Here is a 22433-nt window from a genome sequence, read left to right on the forward strand (position 1 = left end):
ATAAAAAAGACACCTGCATTCATATGTTTATTGCAGCACTATTCACAATAGCAAAGTCATAGAATCAGCCTAAATGTCCATCAATGGATGACTAGATAAAATGAATGTGGTACATATACACCATCAATACTACTTAGCCATAAAAAGAATGAAATCATGTCCTTTACAGCAACATGGATGGAGCTGGAGGCCATTATCCTAAGTGAATTAACTCAGAAGCAGAAAATCAAATACCATAGGTTTTCACCTATAAGCAGGAGCTAAACAATGCGTACACATGGACATAAAGATGGAAATATTTGGCACTGGGGACTCCAAAAGAGGAAAGGCTGGGTTGGGGGGTGGGGTGGAAAAACTGCCTATTGAGTACGACGTTCAATATTTGGGTGATGGGTATACTGGAAGCCCAAACCCCACCATTATGCAATATACCCATGTAATAAACATGCACATGTACCCCCTGAATCTAAAATAAAAAATAGTAAATAGTTTTTGACAATTATTTACTTTTTTCCCTTGCAGTCTGTTTGGTCTCTGAGCTGCAGAATCTAGCAACATGCTTGGTGTATTGTTAGTGCTTTACAAATATTTCGTGAGAGAAGGAAGGAAGGAAAGAAGGGAGCAAGGGATAGAAGGAGGGAAGGAAAGAACAAATGGCCAAAGGAAGAAGGAAGAAACATCCAGAAGGAAATGTTATAAAGATAATTTCAGGCCATGAAGAACTTTCGGCCTCACATCTGTTCTAATTTTTGAACTTTGAAATCTGATTAAAATCTGTCTATAACAAGTAAAAGATGAAAAGTTTAAAATGAAATTAAATAGCTACCAAAGTAAAAAACACTGGGCTCTATTTTAATGAACACATTTATTTTCATATATTTATTATAAGTTGTGTTTTTCATTGCAATGCATTTGCTTCCTCTGAAAGATGGCTAGGGATGGGGGTCGGGGGATTGCTGCCTTTGGCTTAAGATCCACTAGCAGGAAGGACATGCACTTTATAGTATACACACACATGCCATAAGGTTTGCAAATGATCTTACATTTGCTCAGTAGCCAAAAGAGGCAGAGAATGAGAATAAAAACAAATGTGTTTTAGCAACATCAAGTCCAACTTTTCCATCTTCCCCTTGAGGAAAATGTATATTATGAAACTCTAGGACTCTAACAACCTCTCCTGATACAAGCCTTGAGCTGGAAATTTATGAATTATTTTGGCTAGAGACAAAAGTTCTCCAATCCTTCCATGTCACCCAGCTGTTCATTGCAAAACAGGGGTCTGGAGAGTCACAACATTTTTCTTTAAAACCATTTATATGAAGAGCAGTTTTTGCTCCTCTTCCTATCTAACAGCAAAATGGGCTTGACTGCATATCTGGAGGAGAAACTGTCTCCCTTTTAGGGGCACACATTTCAGAGTTGAAGGGCACCTTGGATGTCTGTTCAACAAATATTTATGGAACACTTGTTCTGTTCCAGGCACTGCCCACTTGATTTCACAGATAAGCAAACAAAATCCCAGAGAAACTAAAATCTAGTCCAATGTCATACAAGTAGAGAACAGTGGTGCCAAAATTCAAAATCAGTAGTTTTATGAAAAATAAAATAGAATGAATAATCCACAAAGTAGGCAATGAAACTCACTGCCACAAATTCTGGTTCCCACAACATGTGGTTCTCTCCCTAAGTAGGAAAGGGTCTTTATCTGGACCAGGGATTCCTACTCCAAAGCCCAAAGGCAGTGGCTGGCTCTGCAGCTATTTGAGGTTGGTATATTAGTTAGGGGCTTCAGCTGATGATCCATGCATAGATGTAATATCACCTAGTGTTTTATAGTTATTCTTCCTGCCTCCAGGTGAATTGTCCATCCCCCATTGTATATGATTTGGACAGACCACCCTCTGTTTGCTTTTAATATCCAGTATCTGTCTCCATCTCTCTCTCTCTTTCTCAGTGACTGAAACTAAGGAAAACAGGGTCAGATAACTCTTTTCTATTTTCTACAAATTGGGCCCAAACCGAAGAATAATTCAAGAAATTATGCAAGTAGCATTAGGAAATCTTTCTTTTTTTTTTTTTTTTGGTAGTTGAGGTGAGGGAGGAGCTGGAGGGATGGATGCTGAATTGAAGATGGAAAACTCAACTCAACTCAACTCTGTGGATAGGAAGTTTAATGACTTTAAGGAGAGGTGAGTCTCAGAGAATTTGCATAAACTACCCAAGAATCACTAGGACATTAACCTGGTCATTCACCAACAAGCTGGAAGCTTAAAGGATCATGTTTGTAGGCTTAATTAATAAAAGGATGAAAGAATAAGTTAGAAATCACTTAGTTCATTTAATACTTTGGGCAAGGCTGATGATGACTAATACTAGACAACTGTGTATGTACCAGAAAAGTAGATAAAGAGTAGTACCTAGGGCAATCCCCACTGTTACATCTTGACATGCTTGTATCCATGACTTCTCTCCCACATGGCGGACTCGATCATTTCACAGAAACTCCTTTTAACATAAAAGAAGTTTCTTTATCAGAAAATCCTGTGGTAGCTCATCCCTGTAATTCCAGCACTTTGGGAGGCCAAGGTGAGCAAATCACTTGAGCTCAGGAGGGAGAGACCAGCCTGGCCAACATAGTGAAACCCTGTCTCTACAAAAAATACAAAAATTAGCCAGGCATGGTTGCTCATGCCTGTCATCCCAGCTACTCGGGAGGCTGAGATAGGAGGACGGTTTGAAACTGGGAGGCAAAGGTTGCAGTGAGCCGAGATGGCACCACTGCACTCCAGCCTGGGCGATACAGCCAGACCTTGTCTCAAAAAACAAACAAACAACAAAAATTCTTCTTTTCTTCTTTACCCTAACCTCTACTTTTTCAGGGAGCTAGAGATAAACCTCATCATTGCACTATCACCCCCTTCAAGACAGCAGCAATTTTAAACTCTGGATACACATTAAAATCATTTGGAGAGCTTTGAAAAAATTACTGATGTCAGGAATCTACCCCAGGAGATCCTAATTTAACTGTTCTTTGGTAGGGCCCAGATATCTGTATTTTTTTTAAACGCTTTCCAGGTGATTCTAAAGTGTAACTAGGATTAAGAACTACTTCCATAACAGAAGGAGGAATAAAAACCACATGATCATCTTTGATAGATGCAGAAAAATCATTTGGCAAAATTTAACATCTTTCATGATGTGAACTCTCAAACTAGGCATAGAAGGAAATTTCTTCAAAATAACTAAGGCCATATGTGAAAAGTCCTCAGCTAACATCACACTCAATGGCTTTTCCTCTAATATCAGGAACAAGGCAAGGTTGCTCACTCTTGCCACTTCTGTTCAAAAGAGTACTGAAAGTCTTAGGTCAGTAAGACAAGAAAAAGAAATAAAAGGCATCCAAAAAAGAAAGGAAGAAGTAAAATTATCTCTATTTGCAGATGACATGATCTTATAAGCAGAAAACTCTAAATACTTCACGAAGGACTAATAAACAAATTGAGTAAAATTGAGGGATACAAAATCAATATAGAAAAATCAGGCTGGGTGTGGTGGCTCACGCCTGTAATCCCTGCACTTTGGGAGGCCGAGGCGGGCGGATCACGAGGTCAGGAGATCGAGACCGTCCTGGTGAACACGGTGAAACCCCGTCTCTACTAAAAATACAAAAAAAGTAGCCAGGCATGGTGGTGGGCGCCTGTAGTCCCAGCTACTCGGGAGGCTGAGGCAGGAGAATGGCGTGAACCCCAGAGGCGGAGCTTGCAGTGAGCTGAGATAGTGCCGCTGCACTCCAGCCTGGGAGACAGCGAGACTTCGTCCAAAAAAAAAAAAAAAAAAAGAAAAAGAAAAATCAGTTGCAATTCTATACACTAATAACAAACTATCCACAAAAGAAATTAAGAGAACAGTCTCATTTACAATCACATCAAAAAGAATAAAATACTTAGGAATAAACTAAGGAAGTGAAGGACTTGAACACTGACAATCACAAAACATTACTGAAAGAAATTAAAGATGACACAAATAAACAGTAAAACATTCCATGTTCATGGAGTGGAAGAGTTAATATTGTTAAAATGTCCATGTTACCCAATGTGATCTATAGATACAATGCATTGCCTGTCACACTCCCGGTAACTGATTATTATAGAAATGGAAAAAACAGTTCTAAAATTCATATGAAACAAAAAAGAATCTGGAATGTTCAGAACAATATTGAGAGAGAACAAAGCTGAAGGCATCACAGTTCCTGATTTCAAAACATTTTATAAGCTACAGAAATTAAAACAGTATGGTACTGGTGTAAAGATATGCCAGTGTAAAGACACCTTGGTGTAAAGACAGACATATACACCAATAGAACACCTAGAAAAACACTCACACATACACAGTCAACTGATCTTTGACAAAGGTTCCAAGAATACACAATGGGGAAAGGTGCTGGGAAAACTGGATATCCACATGTGAAAGAATAAAATTGCTATCAAAATTTCACCATATACAAAAATTAACTCAAAATGGACTATAGACTTAAATATAAGACTTGAAACTATAAAACTCCAGCTGGAAAATACAAGGGCAAAGCTTCTAATATTGATTTGGCAATGATCTCTCAGATATAACACCAAAAGCACAAGCAACAAAAGCAAAAGTAGGCAAGTAGGACACTATCAAAGTAAACAGTCTGCACAGCAAGGGAAATAACAACAATGAATGAACTTTGAGGCCATTATCCTGAGTGAAATAAGTCAGAAATAAGGATAAGTACTACGTGATTCCACTTATATAAGGTATCTAGACTAATCAAGTACATAGAAGCAGACAGTAGAAGGGAGGCTGCCAGAGGTTGGGGCAGAGGGAGAAATAGTACTTGCCATTCAAGGAGTCTAGTTTCAGTTATGCAAGATGGCTAAATTGTAGAGATCTGCTGCACAGCACTGCTGGTATAGTTAACAATACTGTATAGAACACTTCAAATTTGGTTGAGATGGTGGATCTCATGCTAAATTGTCTTACCACAATAAAAAATAAAAATAAAAAGAGGAAGGGAAATAACAAAGAGGGAATTAGAAAGGAGATTAGCTCTAAGATCCTTCCCAGCTCAGTCTAGGTCTAAGTCTGAAATATTTTCTTAACTCTGCAAAAGTAGAATTGGTTCCACCAACCTTTGTTCTGTGGTATAGGGATTAGGTTCCCAATTCTTTTGTAGAGATGTTTAATATCACATAGTTTTCTTCCACTTTAGTTGAAGCAGAGATTGAAGAAATAAAATGACAATACTGCATATACTGTTTAAAAGCCAATTATTAAACATTTGAATGTCTGCTGTGTGCTAAGCACTGTAAAAAAGGAGGAATTCATACAACTGAATTAGGAAAAGAAAGCATTAATATATAAAATGATGCTACCAGAATAAAATAACAATACATATGAAATATTTTTAAAACCCAGTTCCACAGATGTATTATTTATAGAATTGGGGGAACTTCTCTTAGTTCTTAAAATATCTTGCAACTATAATCAGTAGAAACTCAGAGGCAAATTAGTAATTTGGTAAATTCTTGAGACTCTGGCCCTTTGGGATTTCTATCCTTAGTTATACCTACCAATTTGCTTAATACATAGTAGGTATTCAATAAATATTTATTGAATGAATGAATTAAAATTGAGGAGATATACAAACTTTAGAAGGGCTACTGAACAAATCACGTAAGGATTTTTTTTTTTTTAATAAACAGAAAAAGACATCTAAGAGTTACAGATTCCTGATATGGCAAGTAAATGTTATGGACAACAAACACATTTCTAACCATCTTTTATTCCAACAAATTGGCTTATGGGATAAACCAGGCCATAAATTGGTCCTAAACATTCAGTCATTGGCCTTAGCGCATTTGCCTCCGGAAAGGAGATCAGATCTTGGAACAATACACCCCCCTAAGATATATGACCTGAAATATTGGAAGTCTTGGTAATATATTTAGACTAGGCTTTAACCCAAAAAGTAAAAGGAAGGCAACTGCAAACTCTTAAGCATATGTTCCAAAATATGCAATCTCCTTTAACGAAATGAAAAGACTATCTCATACAAATGACATGAGTAGTCATACCCACTCTGAACTTGTATATCTTTCTTTTAAACAAAAATTCAAACATTTCCAAGGAAAACAAGGGTGATAACATATAACACCAGATGAAGAATAACAGATAAAGCCTGCTTTGGGGCTCACTTGAGCTGATAGTTCTAAAACCTCTTAAAACAAGTCCTGTGAATCTTAATTGGATGTTATGATAGAGATGAGATGTCTTTTAGAGAAAAAAACAAACATTTGTTTAAGAAGCAAAATCTTACCATTGAAAATTTTCTTTTGGTATTTATTATTATACAGTATAGAAATAAGATGCTAACTAAAGCCTGTATTAGTGTATCGATATTTTCATGGCAGAATATCTGTGTTTGCAATTAAAAATCAGAGAAGTTAGCTTACTTTCTCTTAGCACAATTATTATGAAATGAGGCCTTTAGAATGATCTTTCCTATTCCTGTGGACTAAGACTCCTTGGGGCTATTTACTTTAATTTTTCTGTATTTAAGTTGACACCATTCTGGCAGCCACATGCCTTTGGAATAATACTATAATCTTACTTGTTTTAGGCACCTCTCGTGTGATTTTTATTTCTTGCTCATCTAATAATCGTATTTACCTCAAAAATTTTTTAATTCAATTTTAATATTTAACTCAAAGTTTATTAACTTTTAAAAAATTCTGCCATCCTTCATAAGAAGATCATTTTTTGCTATTTGGATAGATATGAAACAGCCAAACCCATTGTTGAATCAGTTAAGATTTAACATAATATTTGTATTCTTAATGTATTAATTTATGCTCTTAATACAATATTAATGTAGTATTAATTTGTACTATTAGCTAGATGAATTTGGCATTTCAGAAAGTCAAAAAGGTCTCAGAAGGCCTTTAAATCTTCTTTAGTCACCAGTGCAAAGGTTCACGTCACACCTAAGAGCAGCCAGCTATCTGACTCGTTGCCATCTCAAAGGAGCTGCAGTTTCCTCCTTTGAGCCTGGTCTTGGCATTGACTTAACACAGGGAGACAGACAATGTTACACATTATATTAACTGTCTTATGCATTTGGAACTTCTTATGAGCAAAGCTAAATTAGCTGGCTGAAGACAAACCTAGAGCTCTGAAAGACAGATCTTTAGTATTAAGTATTTTTTAAAAAGCTAGACAAATAGTTCAGTATAAATATTATTTCAGAGTATTTAGTAGGGGGGTGAAGAACTGGAGAGAGGAGCAGCTTCTCAAGGTACCTAGTACTTTAATTCATTTGAAATAAAATAAATGTCCATCATCAAGCACCAGTAGGTATAGTCTCTTTTCTAATTAATGAAAAATAAAAACAGGTATTATATTCTACTTAGTGATACTAGATTAGTAAAAGTTACATTATAAGAGTTACCCAATAAAACCTCATATAACCTTACAAAATTAGTAAAGGTGAGAGACAATGTTTATACAGTGTCTTTCTTTGTTGTTCAAACCAGGGTTGCAGATAAAGGCAATGATCAGTGTTCCAATATCATAAACCTGGAAAATCAAGCACTGCCTACTTTCTGCAAACCTCAGAAAAAGGGTAGGGGAGAAACCAAGGAAAGGATGCTGCTCAGTATGTTCCTGGGTCAGAACTTTTTCTCCAGTATCAAGTACTGCTTGTTGAGAATGAAGGCTTTTATATTTAATGTGTACCTGTGTTTTCATTCCGCTTTGTCTCTATTGAATTTTTTTCTAGAAACTTCAAAAGATCACTCAGAGAGGATGTTCTGTACTCAGAGGGTAAACCAAGTCTCCTCACAAGCTCCCAGTCTATCACGGAACAAAATTAACTCCAGAAGTTGAGTAGTTGTCATTTATTCCACAAAATCTAAGTAATCTACCTCCCTTTACATTTCTTTCATATTGGGAATAGAATAATCATTAGCTGATAGACTTGAAAAAATAATCAGACCTGAGAGTGCTGTAAGAGGTCATATTACTAGAGCTAGAAAATTGGCCTGGCAGGTTAATTTACCTGGTAGATGGGATTTATTTGGACTCAATATGAATGCTACTACATACATTCCAGTTACCTGCTAGGCCTCTAAGGATATACACATTCATAAACTCTGATCTTTCCCTATTGGGAAGGTATATAAGGTGACTGAACTGAATTTAGATGCCTAGATCTGGAGTGGAGAAATGAGACAGAACCCATGAAGTTCATTATCTCATTACAAATGAGTAAGAAAGCCATAGAAGACTATTCATGCTAGATTGAAGAATAGTCCCAATTTTTCACCCTCTCTCTAGCTCATGCTTTCACATGTAACATTTTGGCTCTCCCATTCTGACTCTGGACTTGGTGGATGGCTTAGTTTGGCCAATGAGATACTAGCAAATATGGTACAGAAGCTGGAAACAGGCTTTGCACTGGGAATTGCTCTCTCTTACACCTCTGCTATCACTATGAGAACTTGCCTAGGCTAGCCTGCTGGAGGATAAGGAACTTGTGGAGCAGAATTGGATTTCCCAAGTTGAACCAGATGAAGCCAGTCTAGATCAGCCAACATCCAGCCAACCCTAGATATGTGATCAAGACCATCAAAGTCCATCAGAGCTGCCTAGCCAAGCAATAATTCCTTATCTGATATTCCAGTGAGGATTAGTGGTTTTTATGCAGCATTACTGCGGCAATGAATAATTGCTACACCAATTAGAATTACCATTAGCGTAAGGAACTAAGGAGAGTAAACTAATAAATTCTTGCTGGTACTAGAATAGATAGAACCAGTTGTCGAGGGAAAAAACTTGAAAACTTTAAAAATCAAACTGATTCGAAGTCTTAAAGCTGAGCACATATCTCAGAACATATCTATTTCTAAATTATAAGAGTCAAAATACATTCTAAATCCAGCCTAAGGACTGATTTAGGGCCATATTTAAGCAATGACTTAATTACAGTCAAGTAGTAATGAGAAAAATGTTAGAATGTATTTTATTAATATTATATTTTGCTTTTATAAGTACTTATTTAATATTTCTTACTGCTTAGAGTTATGTATTTTAATGAAAATTAAAATTTTTATACATGACTATAACTGAAAGTTTAATGAATGCTAGGTGTCTCCATGAACTTTGATAGCTGAAAGCTAGCTTTTTGAAACATGAGGCTGTAACCCAGGAATTTCTGTTAATAGTGAAAGATCTTGATTGCAAATAAAAATTATCAAGAAAACAAATAGCTTCTTAGGTGCTTGACAACTTAAAAGATAATGAAGACAACTACACTTCCATCGAGGATCCTGAGCAGATGCATTCAAACTATATATGGTGGAGAATATAAATCATCTAAAATGAAATCATCCAAAATGTCTGATTCCCTTTAGCTACCAAAGGGGACTTGCTCCACACTTTCATTACACACAAAAGAGGAGAAAATACAGGGCTAAAATCATATTAATAAAACTTGTGAAGTGATACAGAATGGCAGGAAGAGAAAGCCAGGGACACACAAACATTTGAGAATCTCTGATTCCAAACGTAATAATCCCAGGTAAAGAAAACTGAATTTTTTTTTCTTTTTTTTTGAGACGGAGTTTCGCTCTTGTCGCCCAGGCTGGAGTGCAGTGACTCGATCTTGGCTCACTGCAACCTCTGCCTCTGGGGTTCAAGCGATTCTCCTGCCTCAGCCTCCCTAGCAGCTGCAATTATAAGCACCCGCTACCACGCCCAGCTAATTTTTGCATTTTTAGTAGAGATGGGGTTTGTCCATATTGGCCAGGCTTGTCTCGAACGCTTGACCTCAGGTGATCCACCTGCCTCGGCCTCCCAAAGGGCTGCAATTACAGGTGTGAGCCACTGTGCCTGGCCAAACTGAATTTTGATTGAGGACCAGTGACACTTAGGATAAGGTCTCCCCTGGGTAAATGGGTCTGACTAGTATCCACAAAGGGCCCCTTCCAGGGTGAGTTCTCTGCAACAGAAGCTGTCAGACTCTTTTGAAATGATATATATTTTCTGTCACAGCTCAGCACACACACAAATACATGCGTGGGGTAGGGGGTTTGTAGGTGTATATGCATGCCTTGTTTTGAAAAATGCAACATAAACAAAAGTCTTGAATCAAAGCAGGAACTATCTAAGCTGTTCAATAATAGCATATTGTGTTGTGCTTTCTAGAAAATAAGTGTGTAATTGCCATAAAAACTAAAGTATTGGGTTGGTGAATTGAAGGTAATAGCAAAAACTGCAATTACTTTTGCACCAACTAATATTTTAAAAGTCAGCATTATGGCATCCAGGAACATTCAATGGGTTAACATACTTATTTGGTATTATTATAAAGGTATTTACTTAGTCACTGTAGATCTTTAAATTGTCCTTGGAGATGCAGATTTTCTACAATCAATACACCCCCAAAGATAGTAACTCAGTCTTAGTTTTGCTCCTTTTAAAATCTGTAGCTGTAAGATTTAACTCATTAGGGCACAGAGGTAATATGCTAATGTGGTCATATCATGAGCTGCTTGTCTCCAGAAATCCCACTGGAATCTCAGACTGAACAGCTAAATCAACCTCTATGTTGTTTGTCTTACAAGGATCAGAATTAATACAGTTTAGCCTAACAATACAAATCCTATTGAAGAATGATGTCAAAATATATGATAGGGCATATATAAATAGTTCTTTCACAATTAAAAATATATATTACATTTTCTATCCAGATTGTTCCAGAGTTTAATGATGATGACAAGTTTTTGATTTGCTAAAGAATGACTAGAATTTAAGAGTATAGAACATATCCATGTGTATAATGTATCAGTCCATACTAAGCACTGGTTTTTAAGAAACTAATATTTCTTTATATTCTTGTTGGATTTGGAAATGCCTTCTATTTGGAGGCTTTTTTTCTTCTTCAAATTCCTAAAGAATGGGTAGTCTACCTCCGCCCCATTTTTTAAGCTTCTTGTTCAGCCTTGTATGAGATTACTGAATATATATTTTTAATACTTGAAAGTAAAATAGGGACATATCTTCTATATGTTTATAATTTCAGCATTTACATTCTACTTTTCTAATACTTTATAAGTAGAAGAAAACTGATATCTTTTGTAGTATCATAATAGAGCCCTAACACCTAGACCTTTAACTTACTAGGTGGCAAAATTGTTTATTTTTTAAATTTCGCATGGCATCAATATTTGATTATTTGCTGAATGACAGAATTTTGTGATTTTAATGTATTCCCTAAATTGCTTCTCAGTCTCTCACTCAGTTAAAGATCCTACCTCAATCTGACATACACATCACTGAGACAATATGAAAATTCCCCTTTGTTTCTTATCAGTTTTGTGAGACACATGTTTTGGCTCACCTCTATAAAATATTCAAGGATGCTAATTTGAGAAAACTAAATAACAGGAACATTCTAAATTTATACTTTTTGGCTTTACTGATGTATGAATATTATCAGTTACATTATCACCTTGTGGCAGCATACATTGCAGATTTTGGAAGTTTTGTATATTCAAGATTAAGAGAGCAGGTGAATCATAAGGAGCAAAAGTCTAGTCTTTCTTATCAGCTCAAGGTTCTCATTGATTCGAAGCTGGCCTCAAAAATGATACAAACAAACCTGCTGGTAGATACAATCACATTGACCCATTTTTAGTGCACACCTCAATGCCACAGTGGCCAAATATCAGAATTGATCTGGTATCTTGTTGGATATATCTCAGGTTATAACATTTCCAGTGAGACCTCCCTGGAGCCAAAATGGTCTTTCATGTTTCAGTGAAGAACCATCTATCGGGCTTCTAATATCTGTTAGACCCTGGGCAGGCCTTGGGGAGACAGAAAGGAATAAGGCTCAGATGCTGATTTCAAGAAATTCTCACTCTTATTAAAGTAAGTTGACATTTTTCCGAACCTCTGTCTCACCACTTTCTGCTATTTGTTTATGAAATGTCTAGAATTCTTTTTCTGTTTCCTGTTTTATAATATAGTATATACAGTAATTTTGATCAAACCTCCTACTTGCTATACATAACACTTTTCATAGTCAAATAAAATCTTTCATTAAAAATATTACCATGGTACTTTATATTTTATAGTTTGGAGACAGATCTAGTCACAGACCACACAGCTCAAGAAGGAGTTTTAAATTATTACTCTAAGTAAAAATTTCCATTCTAAGGCCTCAGGCCCTTTCCTTTTAGCTTAGATGTCATTAGCCACCCCCATGTCTACCTTCTTCATCCCTTTCACTATTCCTGACCCAATTCCCACTGAAGCTTCTATTTTTCCAAACTTCCTTATATTCAAAATTCATCATTCATTGAACTGAATGACTTTAAGAAACTTCTGGCTATTAGGACATCTACAAAAATAAACCAATATGTTATTCACTTGCAAAGTACTTGGTAACACTAAAAATCCAGCATAAACTCAATATGCTACTAACACCAATACTGTACAATATGTCATAGAGCTAATAATTCCAGAACCATTGCTAACAATAAATTCTCCTTCCAGTCCTAACATGAAAACAGATAACATTTGCTTGGTAAAGATGATAAGTTTCTCTATTGCTTATCATCTGATAAGAGTATATAAAGACCCAGCTGGAGATGGACGTAAGAACACAAATAAAAACACGTAAGAACACAAATTTAATTATTTGTACGTTCCTTTAATTCTTTTCTTTTATCTGGATCTGTAAGCCACAAAGTGTTCTCCATAAACCCAATCACGAAAGCATGCCTCAAACCGGCTACCTCTGGTTCTCACAAAGACCCCCAACGGGTGCAGGACTTACTTGCTGCTCAGGCAGCGCCTCAGAGAGTAGGAGGCCCCTCCCCCGCAGGTGCGTGAGCATTCACTCCATGGGCCCCAGGCATCCCATAGGCCGTCCCGGTCCTCCTCGGAGCGTGCGGTCCTGGAACTCTGTGAGAAACAAAAGAATGGTCAGCATCATATCCCCCGTGGAACCCTGAAACATGTGTTCTAAAATGTGACTGGCCTGTACGTGTGTACATGGTGGCTTTGCTAGGAATGAAAACGCGCAGTCAGATTCTCGGATTCTTTTCCATTTCATAATGCCTATATGTTCAGGGGGAGGGATATTTAAATTTAAGGGCCCTGGGCAATGACTGAAGTGGGCACGAGGTTGTACAAATGGAACAAATGGAAAAGGAAGCCAGAAACAGGAATTTGGGTTAGAAGACAATCAATTGCATTGAAGTCACAATTTTGCTCAGAGCTCATGAGTGTACTCTTCATCTCTTAGTGAAAGGAAAGAAGCTGCTCTCAGAGGTATTTCTGTCCTGAGAAGCTTGGCATGTGCACACTAAACTGCTTCCCAAAATCTAACAATATTTTATACCATCGACAATTTTTTAATAAAGCAACTGCATTCCTAGTTTTCAGATGTGCTCGTTGGAATAACTATACAAATAACTTCAGCAATGCACGGATTGCCTCTTGACAAATAGACTTGCTGGTTATTTACAGGCTTTCTAGGAAAATTTCCATATACTGTAAGAATACTTGTGGTTATGTACAGGTCTCAATGCTGTACTTCACATTCAAGAAAAAGATAAAATGTGTGCTATAGTTAAGAGAACAGGCTCTGGAGTTACAAATTATCTGAGTTTGGGTACAGGTTCTATTTTTTATTATGAGTCCTTGAACAAGTAACTTACCACCTTCCTATGCCCCAATTTCCCTTTTTACAAATTGGGGTAATATAACCATGCTACTGCACACACACACACACACACATGCATGCACATATTATATAGGAAGATCAGCAAAATGAACTTAGCCCACCTAGAACTAGTGCCGGAGCAGAGCGCTAATTTTTATTCTGTAGTAATGGGATCCTTTATAAATCAGTTGCTATGGGGTGCGGTTGTTAAACTGACTACTCCTTTGAACTTTTAAAACCTGTACTTGAACTTTTAAAACCTGGCCTTAGGATGTTATACAAATGGTTTTCCAACTGGTACTTGCTATACTTAGTTTCCTGAATCATTGGAAAGGGAGATGAGATAGCACAGTGATTAGGAGCAGGAACTGTGGATCTACCCAGCCTGGGATGGAATACTGGCTTTAGAGCTTCCTAGCTCTATAAACTGGGGCACATACACAATCTCATATGCTTTAGTTTTCTTATCATAAAATGGAGATAATAAAGATACTACAACAATGAATGAATCAATGAATCTTTTTGAGCAGTAAAAGAGTTGATACATAAAAAGCACATAAAGTGGAAATAACCCAAATGTCCATGAGTGGATGAATATGTAAACAAAATGTGGTGTATATATATATACAATGGAATACTATTCAGCCTTAAAAAGGAAGAAAATTTAGATGCAGGTTCAACATGAATGAAACTTAAAGACATGACACTAAGTGAAATAAGTCAGACACGAAAGAACAAATATTGCAAGATTCCACTTACTGAGGTATCTAGAATAGTCATATTCATAGACACAGAAATGTCTGTGTCTGTGTCTAGAATGGGGGGGCACTGGGATAGAGGGGAATGGGGAGTTGTTTTATGGATGCAGAGTTTCAGTTAGGGAAGATGAAAAAGTTCTGGAGGTGGATGGTAGTGATGATTGCAAAACAATGTGAATGTATTTAATGTCACTGAACTATATACTTAAAAATAGTTAAAATGTTAAATTTTGTGTTAGTACATTTCACTAGCACAAAAACAAATATAAACATACATTTTTAAAAGTACATAGGGCCTAAATAATAAACACTACATTGTATAAGCATTTGTTGCTATTATTATTTAACATTATTTATTACTTATTATTAATATGTATAAACATATATATGGGCTCTGAAAGTTTACAGGAGGTACACTGATAAGGCACCAGGCTTTTTGCTTTGAGTTTAGTTGAGACACCGTGCTTGTAAAGTATCATCTCCCTGAAATCCCTGACTTTCCCACAGTACCACCTTGCAGCCCTTGTCATATTGCATCTGCCTGGTGATGTAATCGGCTAGCAGTTTTATGTTCCTATAAAATGTGGCAAAGCATGGATAACGGAGCCACATTGGTAACCCCAAAATCTGTACTTTTGAAAGGAAGAATTTATTGAGCTCCAAAGCCTGGTTTTTAGGATTATTAAAATCAATCCTTAATCACTGCAATATGAGGTGCTCTGTTTTCAGAACTTAAACAGTGAGAGAGAAAAGACTCTTTGCCAATGATGTATGCATACACAAATTTCTTCTCCATAGCCCATTTAAATTCATCCCTCAGATTTTAAAAAGTTAATTGTGTATCATCTAACTCTTTGTTTGCTGCATGTGAATAGAAGATAGGATTGCTGACTACTGAGAGAGGTGCAGTATTTTCCTGAAGCAGTTTCTATTTAAGTGATAAATATATATCTGTGCGATGCGATTTCTCTCATTTTACTCAAATTCAGTATGACTTTGATGAAACCAGTATCACAAATGTTAGGATTCATGCAGTAATTGAAATGAGTGATTACAAACTTTGATGCTATCCGTTACTACAACTGCAAAAGCAAAACAAAACAAAACCAAAGAAAATCCACACGCAGCATTCACATGCAGAATGCATTTTCATATGAGATAAGAACACTCGAATGCCAAATCCTTGGAGAGTTTCCCTCTGGCTGTTCTCTGGGTAAGGTATTTGGTAAATAATGTATGGTTGTGATTTTGTTTTTCTAGAAAAACAAATTGTTTCAAACTCTGTGCTAAAGTTCCTTAATATTTTTCAAGTGCCTTGTTTAAAGAAGTACTAAAAGCTTCAATGGTGAGGTTTCACTGCTAAGCATCTTATCTCATCACATATTACACGTTTCAGCACAACTACACATATTAAGTGCCCACGATGTCTCTGAATGAGATCTCATGCAAACCCAGAAGCAAGTCATAGGTCTATTTCACAAAGTCGAACAAACTCCAAGTTTTCTTTTAACAAGTAGAATAAACATAATTCATTTCAATGGAATCCACGTTTAATGTTGGAGAAAGTGATTTTTCTGCTTTTTAACTGTGCCAGACATTTACATCTATAACCAGCAATGACTTTTTAGAGATGCCTTTCTGATTATTTAAAATCTAGAAGTATTTGTTTATTGCAGTTTTTAAGACTTTCTTCACTATAAACAAATTTTGTGTCAGGCCCTGGTAGAACACATGCTTATTTCTCTTCTCTTTTACTTTTTTTTTTTTTTTTTTTTGAGAGCGTGTCTTACTTTGTTGCCCAGGCTGGAGTGCAGTGACACGATCATTGCAGCCTTGACCTCCTGGGCTCAAGGGATCCTCCTGCCTCAGCCTCTTGAGTAGCCGGGACTACAGGTGCTTGCCAGCATGCCTGGCTAATTTTTGTATTTTTCATAGAGACGAGGTTTCGCTATGTTGCCCAAGCTGGTCTTGAACTCCTGAGCTCGAGCTATCCACCCACCTTGGCCTCCCAAAGTGCTGGCATTACAGGCATGAGCCATCACACTCGGCCCCATTTCTCTTTTACTTTTGAATGTACTGTCCTTTTAACTTTACAGCAGCAATTTTCTAAAGTGTACACTTTGAATTGCATCTAGCAGGGGAAATAGAGGCAGAAGAAAAATAAAGAGTAGATAATGGGTTGCCTAAAAGTAACGCTGATTGCTTCTGAAATCAAAAATCTAAGCTCTTCTATACAGGCCAGCCAATGTTTTTCAATGATTTTCATCAGATAAATGTAATATTTTAATTCAATGTCTCAAAAGGAAGGTTATGGATGCTATTGAACACAGTGATCAAAAGATTACCCCTGACCCCACTGCTGGAAATTTCAGCAGCAATGTCATGTGAGATGATGGTCTTTAGCTATTAATATCAATGACAAGGAACTAAAGAACAACTATTAAGTTCTTTATGTAAGGCAATGTTTCACTAGTAGTAGATGTATCATAAAAAGTCTAGAGTGCATCTCATATTGAACTTGAGGGAAAAGGCCATTATAAAACCCTTTCTTATTACAGCAACTATTTTACTTTACAGGCATTGGATGAGTGAGAATGGACAATTGGCAGCTGTTTTGATCTAGCATTTGAGAAATCCACTGAGAGAAGAAGCGCCTGAGTTTTGGCTCTATAATTTTATGAAAGTTGACTAGGCCCCTTGAGTTATTAAATTTAGAAACAGTTCAGCCATTTTTAGATCTTTGGTGCCACATATTGACCTTTAAATGTAGTGTTGGATAAGACTCCTGAATCAACTGCTGTCTTCTCAGAAACTCAGCAATCAACCTCCCAACTCCATTGATCCATTGTTCCTGGCCAGTCAAGACGTTCTTAGCCTCAGTAAATGCCAATTTCATGGAATACAGATTGTGGTCACAGATCATTATATGCCTCCTACAAATACTAGAAGAGCTCTCCTACATCCATCAACCTGAGAATGGTGTCATTTTCTTGCCATTACTGGCTTATCTAAATGTGGTTTACATCTGACAGTTTTGTGGTTAATTCCAGAGCCAATTGCAGCAACGAAGTCTCAGGTGAACAGCTCCAAGCCTGACAGCTACAAGTAGTTAAACAATTTGAGTAATCACATGAAGCAATATTTTCCCTGCAGCTCACTGCCCAATAGACACTTCACCTTAGAATGACCTCCTATGTACCACTTATCCATAGCCTCTTTCATTGGAACCTGGACAGGTTATCAAATACATGAAAGATGTAAGATGAAGCAGAAATTAGCAATAAAAGACTAGAGTTATATTTGCTCAGAGACACGCATATACAGGGTACTTGGAAAATATTTTTTCCAAATGTTAAAACAAGAGGTCAAGCTATATAAAATTAAATGAAAAAAAAGTAGGTGCTGAGGAAATGCTTGATAGTTTTTTGTAAAATTGAAGTCATATAACAGCTGAAGTTATAGTATAAGAGAAGTGTTTTTCAGATGTCAACAGATCCTCAGAAGTAACAAAATGGGCTATGAGAGAAGGCAAAGCATGGCACTCACAATTTTAAGATCACCAAGAAGGTACCTGAACCTCTGGTTTTCCACTTCCAGACAGACAGCATTTAGCTTAAGCTATCTGGAGCTGTGTATGTGGCTGTATCAAATGGATGTCACACACTTCTATATTAAAAAGAGGGGCAACTCCACCAGTGATGAGAGAACCATTTTTCCTGTGGTCTGCCCATGCAAAGTGGAGCAATCTATACACAGAAACATCCTGGCCGTGTCTGAAGCTTTGGAAACAAATCTGCAGATTCCATTTTTAGCTGCCCTACCCACATCAGGTCTCTATAAATCTTATCTAATCCTTGGCTTCTTTAACAACTTGGAATACTGGTTCTGCCGCCAACTGTATGTGGTAGGGGTTGTGATTCCCTGCTCCTGAGGGCTCACAGACATTAAGCAGTAACTGGGCTCTTGTAAAAGTCCATTAGCTTTTTGATGTACTTTCTTAAAGAGCGTAGTGTGTGGATACTGAGGCATGCGGCTTCCCAGATGATATTTGCTGCTGGCTTTGCTTAGGAAATTTGGATCATCTGGTTCTTATCACAGCTGCACTGTTGGGAGATATGATGAACTGCCAGTGACACAGTGCATGGTCTTTCAGAGGCCACTGCATGAAGCCTGTCCCTTGCTACTGAAGAGAAAAGTCAATTCTGTAACAGGGTGTAAAAGCTATACAGGCCAAGGAGGACTTTTGGGTACCTGTCTCCCTTTTGCTTTCTCAGCATCTATGCACACATTCCGGTGCGCTTTTGCGCATTCCTGTTAAGGCGCCTAACTGCACTAAGCCTGGAGAGTTGATGGTGAGGGAAAACTGGGGTTTCTTAAGTACCTACATGCCAGGAAGCATGCCAGGATTTAGACAAATGATTGTATTTAATCCTCACAATGACCCAGGTCAGGTGAGAATTTTTTTCCCTTATTTTACAAGTAAGAAAATTGAGGCTGTGAGGTTGAACAACCTGTATCATGCTGCAGGAGAAAGAGCACAGACTTTAGAGTGAGACGGACTTTCCTAGTCATATACTGGTAAACTTGAACTTAGACATGTTGTCAGATCTCGTTAAGCCAGAGTTTCTTCATGTGTAAAATGGGAATATTGGCCGGGCACGGTGGCTCACGCCAGCACTGTGGGAGGGCGAGGCGGGCGGATCAGCTGAGGTCAAGACTTTGAGACCAGCCTGACCAACATGGTGAAACCCCATCGTTACTATAAACACAAAAAATTAGCCAGGCATGGTGACGCTTGCCTGTAATCCTAGCTACTTGGGAGGATGGGACACAAGAATCGCTTGAACCCAGGAGATGGAGGTTGCAGTGAGCTGAGATCGGGCCAATGCACTCCAGCCTGGGCAACAAGAGTAAAATCCCATCTCAAAAAAAAAAAAAGGGGGGGGTGGGGGGAACATTGATACCTCTCATAATATGGTGATTAACAGAGAGAACACATGTGAAGTACCTAACATAGTTTCCGGCATGTTAGTGCCAATTATTTTATCACTCCCTGCCCCCACCCCCATGCTACAAATGCACACACGCTCATGTCACATAGTTAATATCTAGTAAAGCCAAGTTTTATGTCTGTATCTTTTTTTTTCTGCCTAGCTTCATATTTTGACCTTTCTTTCCTTTTCAAACAGTATTAATCAGTATGTGAAGTTTGTATAAAATGACAATGAATGGTGTTGCTTTTCTTCTAAAAAATTATTTTGTTCTCAGAACTCCTTCTCGTCCTGGGATAACAATTTGGAGATGAAATTAAAACAGCTTCATCACTTTTTAGGAAACAAAAATCCGACTCTGTTCAATGTCAAATACTTCAGTAAGGTTTTCATTTCAGAACTATGGTAACTTGATTTTATTTTGTATTCTATCCAAGGTCAAGCCTGGATTATAGCTCATCTAGAAAACTGCTGAGAAGCCTCTGGGCATTTTGGAAAGCTTCAACAGAACACAATTTCACAGCCAGTTGAATTAAAATCAATAATTGCTGATATGAACAAAGGTTAGTATTCAGGAAATTTTCGACAGACCATTGAATATTTCGAATCAGCTTATCTCAAGGGAAGGCATAGATAAAATATTTGATCACTCTCAGTTTCTATTACTTTAAAAGCACAAACTTAGCAAATGGAAACACCATAACTGCTTTGTCATAAGACTGAGAGAATATTAATATAAATATTATAATGCATTTTTTTCTGATAAGAGATTTCAAACTCCTTTAATTCGGAAGACTAAAGGAGATTTTCTACTAGAAATAGCCTGTCAGTCTGTTTCTCTTTTTCTGTGATAATAATCTTCTTTAAAATAACTATAATAGCTGAGCTTCTAGACCTAGAGAGTGCTCAATTAGGAGTAGAAGCCTGAAGCTGGTAATTCACGTATTTTACAAAGGAAAAGTGGAAAACACGAGAACTGTATCCTGTAGAAACTATAGTCATTTAAAAAAATTCATTTATTTCATGTTTTTGAAGGAAGTCATCACCTTCCTGGCCCCTAGACTGTAGGGATATTTTAAACCCTGATACCATTTCACCTCAGGTGTGAAACGTTAGCCATTTTACCTGGAGTTCTGAAAATGAAGCAACTGTTCCTGGTTGCTGTTGCTGTTTTTTGTTTTCTTCTTTTTCCTATACTTAGAAAACAAATCTCCAGTGGAAAATAATATGTAGGCCCAACACCAAGGAAAACAGTGAAGAATCACCCCCTAGGGCTTCCACACCCTCCACTCCCCAAAACAGGCATGTTTGAAACACCCCCTCAAACGAAATTCCTTCTCTGCTCTTTTTGTGAATTCCTGATTTCCTGGTGAGCCAGTTAGAAGTTTTAGTTTCCACTTCCATCTAATCTAACTAGAGGTCCATCCAAACTGTGACTCCAATCAGCCATAGATACTTTCTGCAGCACTGGCAAATTTAGCTGAAATGAATTTACAGAACATCTGTAGAACTAAGGAAATATCTGAGGCTCTGGAAAGCACATGTTGGGGTTTGGAATCATAGAGGAAGAATTCCTGTTGGAGAAAAATCTCATTTCGTGATTTGCTGAGGAAACTGGAACGTTAATAGATTAATATGGCTTAGGGTTTGATGGGCAAAAAAACCCAAATTATAACTGATATTAGGGAAGCTGCATGAAATGACTAGCTAAATTCATGTCACTCTCAAACAAGTCAGCTTTTGGTTTTGGTAGAACTTTCTCTTTTCTTTGGTTGACTATTGTGCCATGTGAGCCAAGAAAAAAATGTGGTGTAATAGTTCTGAATTAAATTCCATGGGATGCTGGATGTGGTTTAGGTTCTATTCCTATACTCATGATTGGATGCGTTCTCTCTTAAATACCATCCAGATATTGTAGGATGTGTGGGATTGAAATTTAAAACATTCTCCCTGACTTAATATTATGCTTTCTCCTTTTTTACATTCTTATTTCTACTTTTGCTTAAGTTCAGCTCTCCTTACTCAGAAAAAGTAGAATGATAAGCTCTTAGTATTGCAGTATTCTCCTTAACCTGAAGTTACTTGATGTCCCATTATGTAGTACCAGTTTACAAAGAATCAGTATAGAATAAATTAAAACAGGACTTTGTAGCTCTTTGGGATTATCATTCTGTTTAACAATTATCTTTCCAATTAGGCTGGAAGCTCTTTGAAGGCAGGGGTGATGCTATTTTTGAGTTATCTACAGTTATTGAAATAATTATTAAGAATGTCATTTTGAAGAAAATGTAAGATTTCAACAAATATTTAATCAATGATGAAATGCCTGGAAATATGTTTTATTTTAAATGTTTACATATTTGTCATTTGTCTCTCAAAAAGGTACATAGGGCATAGAGTAAGCATAAAGTGGGGGAGAAAGCAAGACCATGAGAAATATCCAGTCACTTAAAATTGCCAAGTAATTTCAATTTCAGGGACTTTCTTCTGTTCTCCAGCTCAAATAGGTATCACTCCCCCACCTTCACACACACACACTAGGAGATGAAGTCCATCAAAAACTCTGTACCTGCAACCTAGATGACTTTGTTCTAAGAAGCAGTAGCTCTCTCAATTACCATATCTTTGTACCTTCAATAAATAACATTTTCCTCTAGCTTAACCTGTAGCTGTAACTACAGGCAGCAGCCTGGATATTTGGAACACTCTGGCAAATTTTGCAGTTTTGGGAGTAGGTTGATTTTGAGGTTCTGGTCATACTTTCCCATTATGAATGTAAAGCAAACCAACCTAGTCTCTTAGCAATCTAGGAGGTGCTCTAGGGCTAGGAAACCATGTAAGGTAGAGACGGCAACCAACAAGTTAATCACTGCTTACTCAGGTTGACTATTTTCAACAGCTCCTTATTTGATTTTG

General features: G+C 37.2%; 1 protein-coding gene across 4 annotated transcripts in view; it reads right to left on the reverse strand.

Moving 5' to 3' along the window:
• Positions 1–22433, reverse strand: part of ADAMTSL1 (ADAMTS like 1) — a 443211-nt gene that overhangs the window by 399306 nt on the left and 21472 nt on the right. For all 4 annotated transcript variants that reach the window (XM_063696342.1, XM_055351516.2, XM_063696343.1 and 1 more), the window contains exon 2: positions 12878–13005. In XM_063696342.1, the coding sequence (XP_063552412.1) occupies positions 12878–13005 (128 nt within the window). The remainder of the gene's footprint in view (positions 1–12877; positions 13006–22433) is intronic.

The sequence above is a fragment of the Gorilla gorilla genome, chromosome 13 (genome assembly GCF_029281585.2).
Source record: "Gorilla gorilla gorilla isolate KB3781 chromosome 13, NHGRI_mGorGor1-v2.1_pri, whole genome shotgun sequence".
NCBI lineage: Eukaryota > Metazoa > Chordata > Mammalia > Primates > Hominidae > Gorilla > Gorilla gorilla.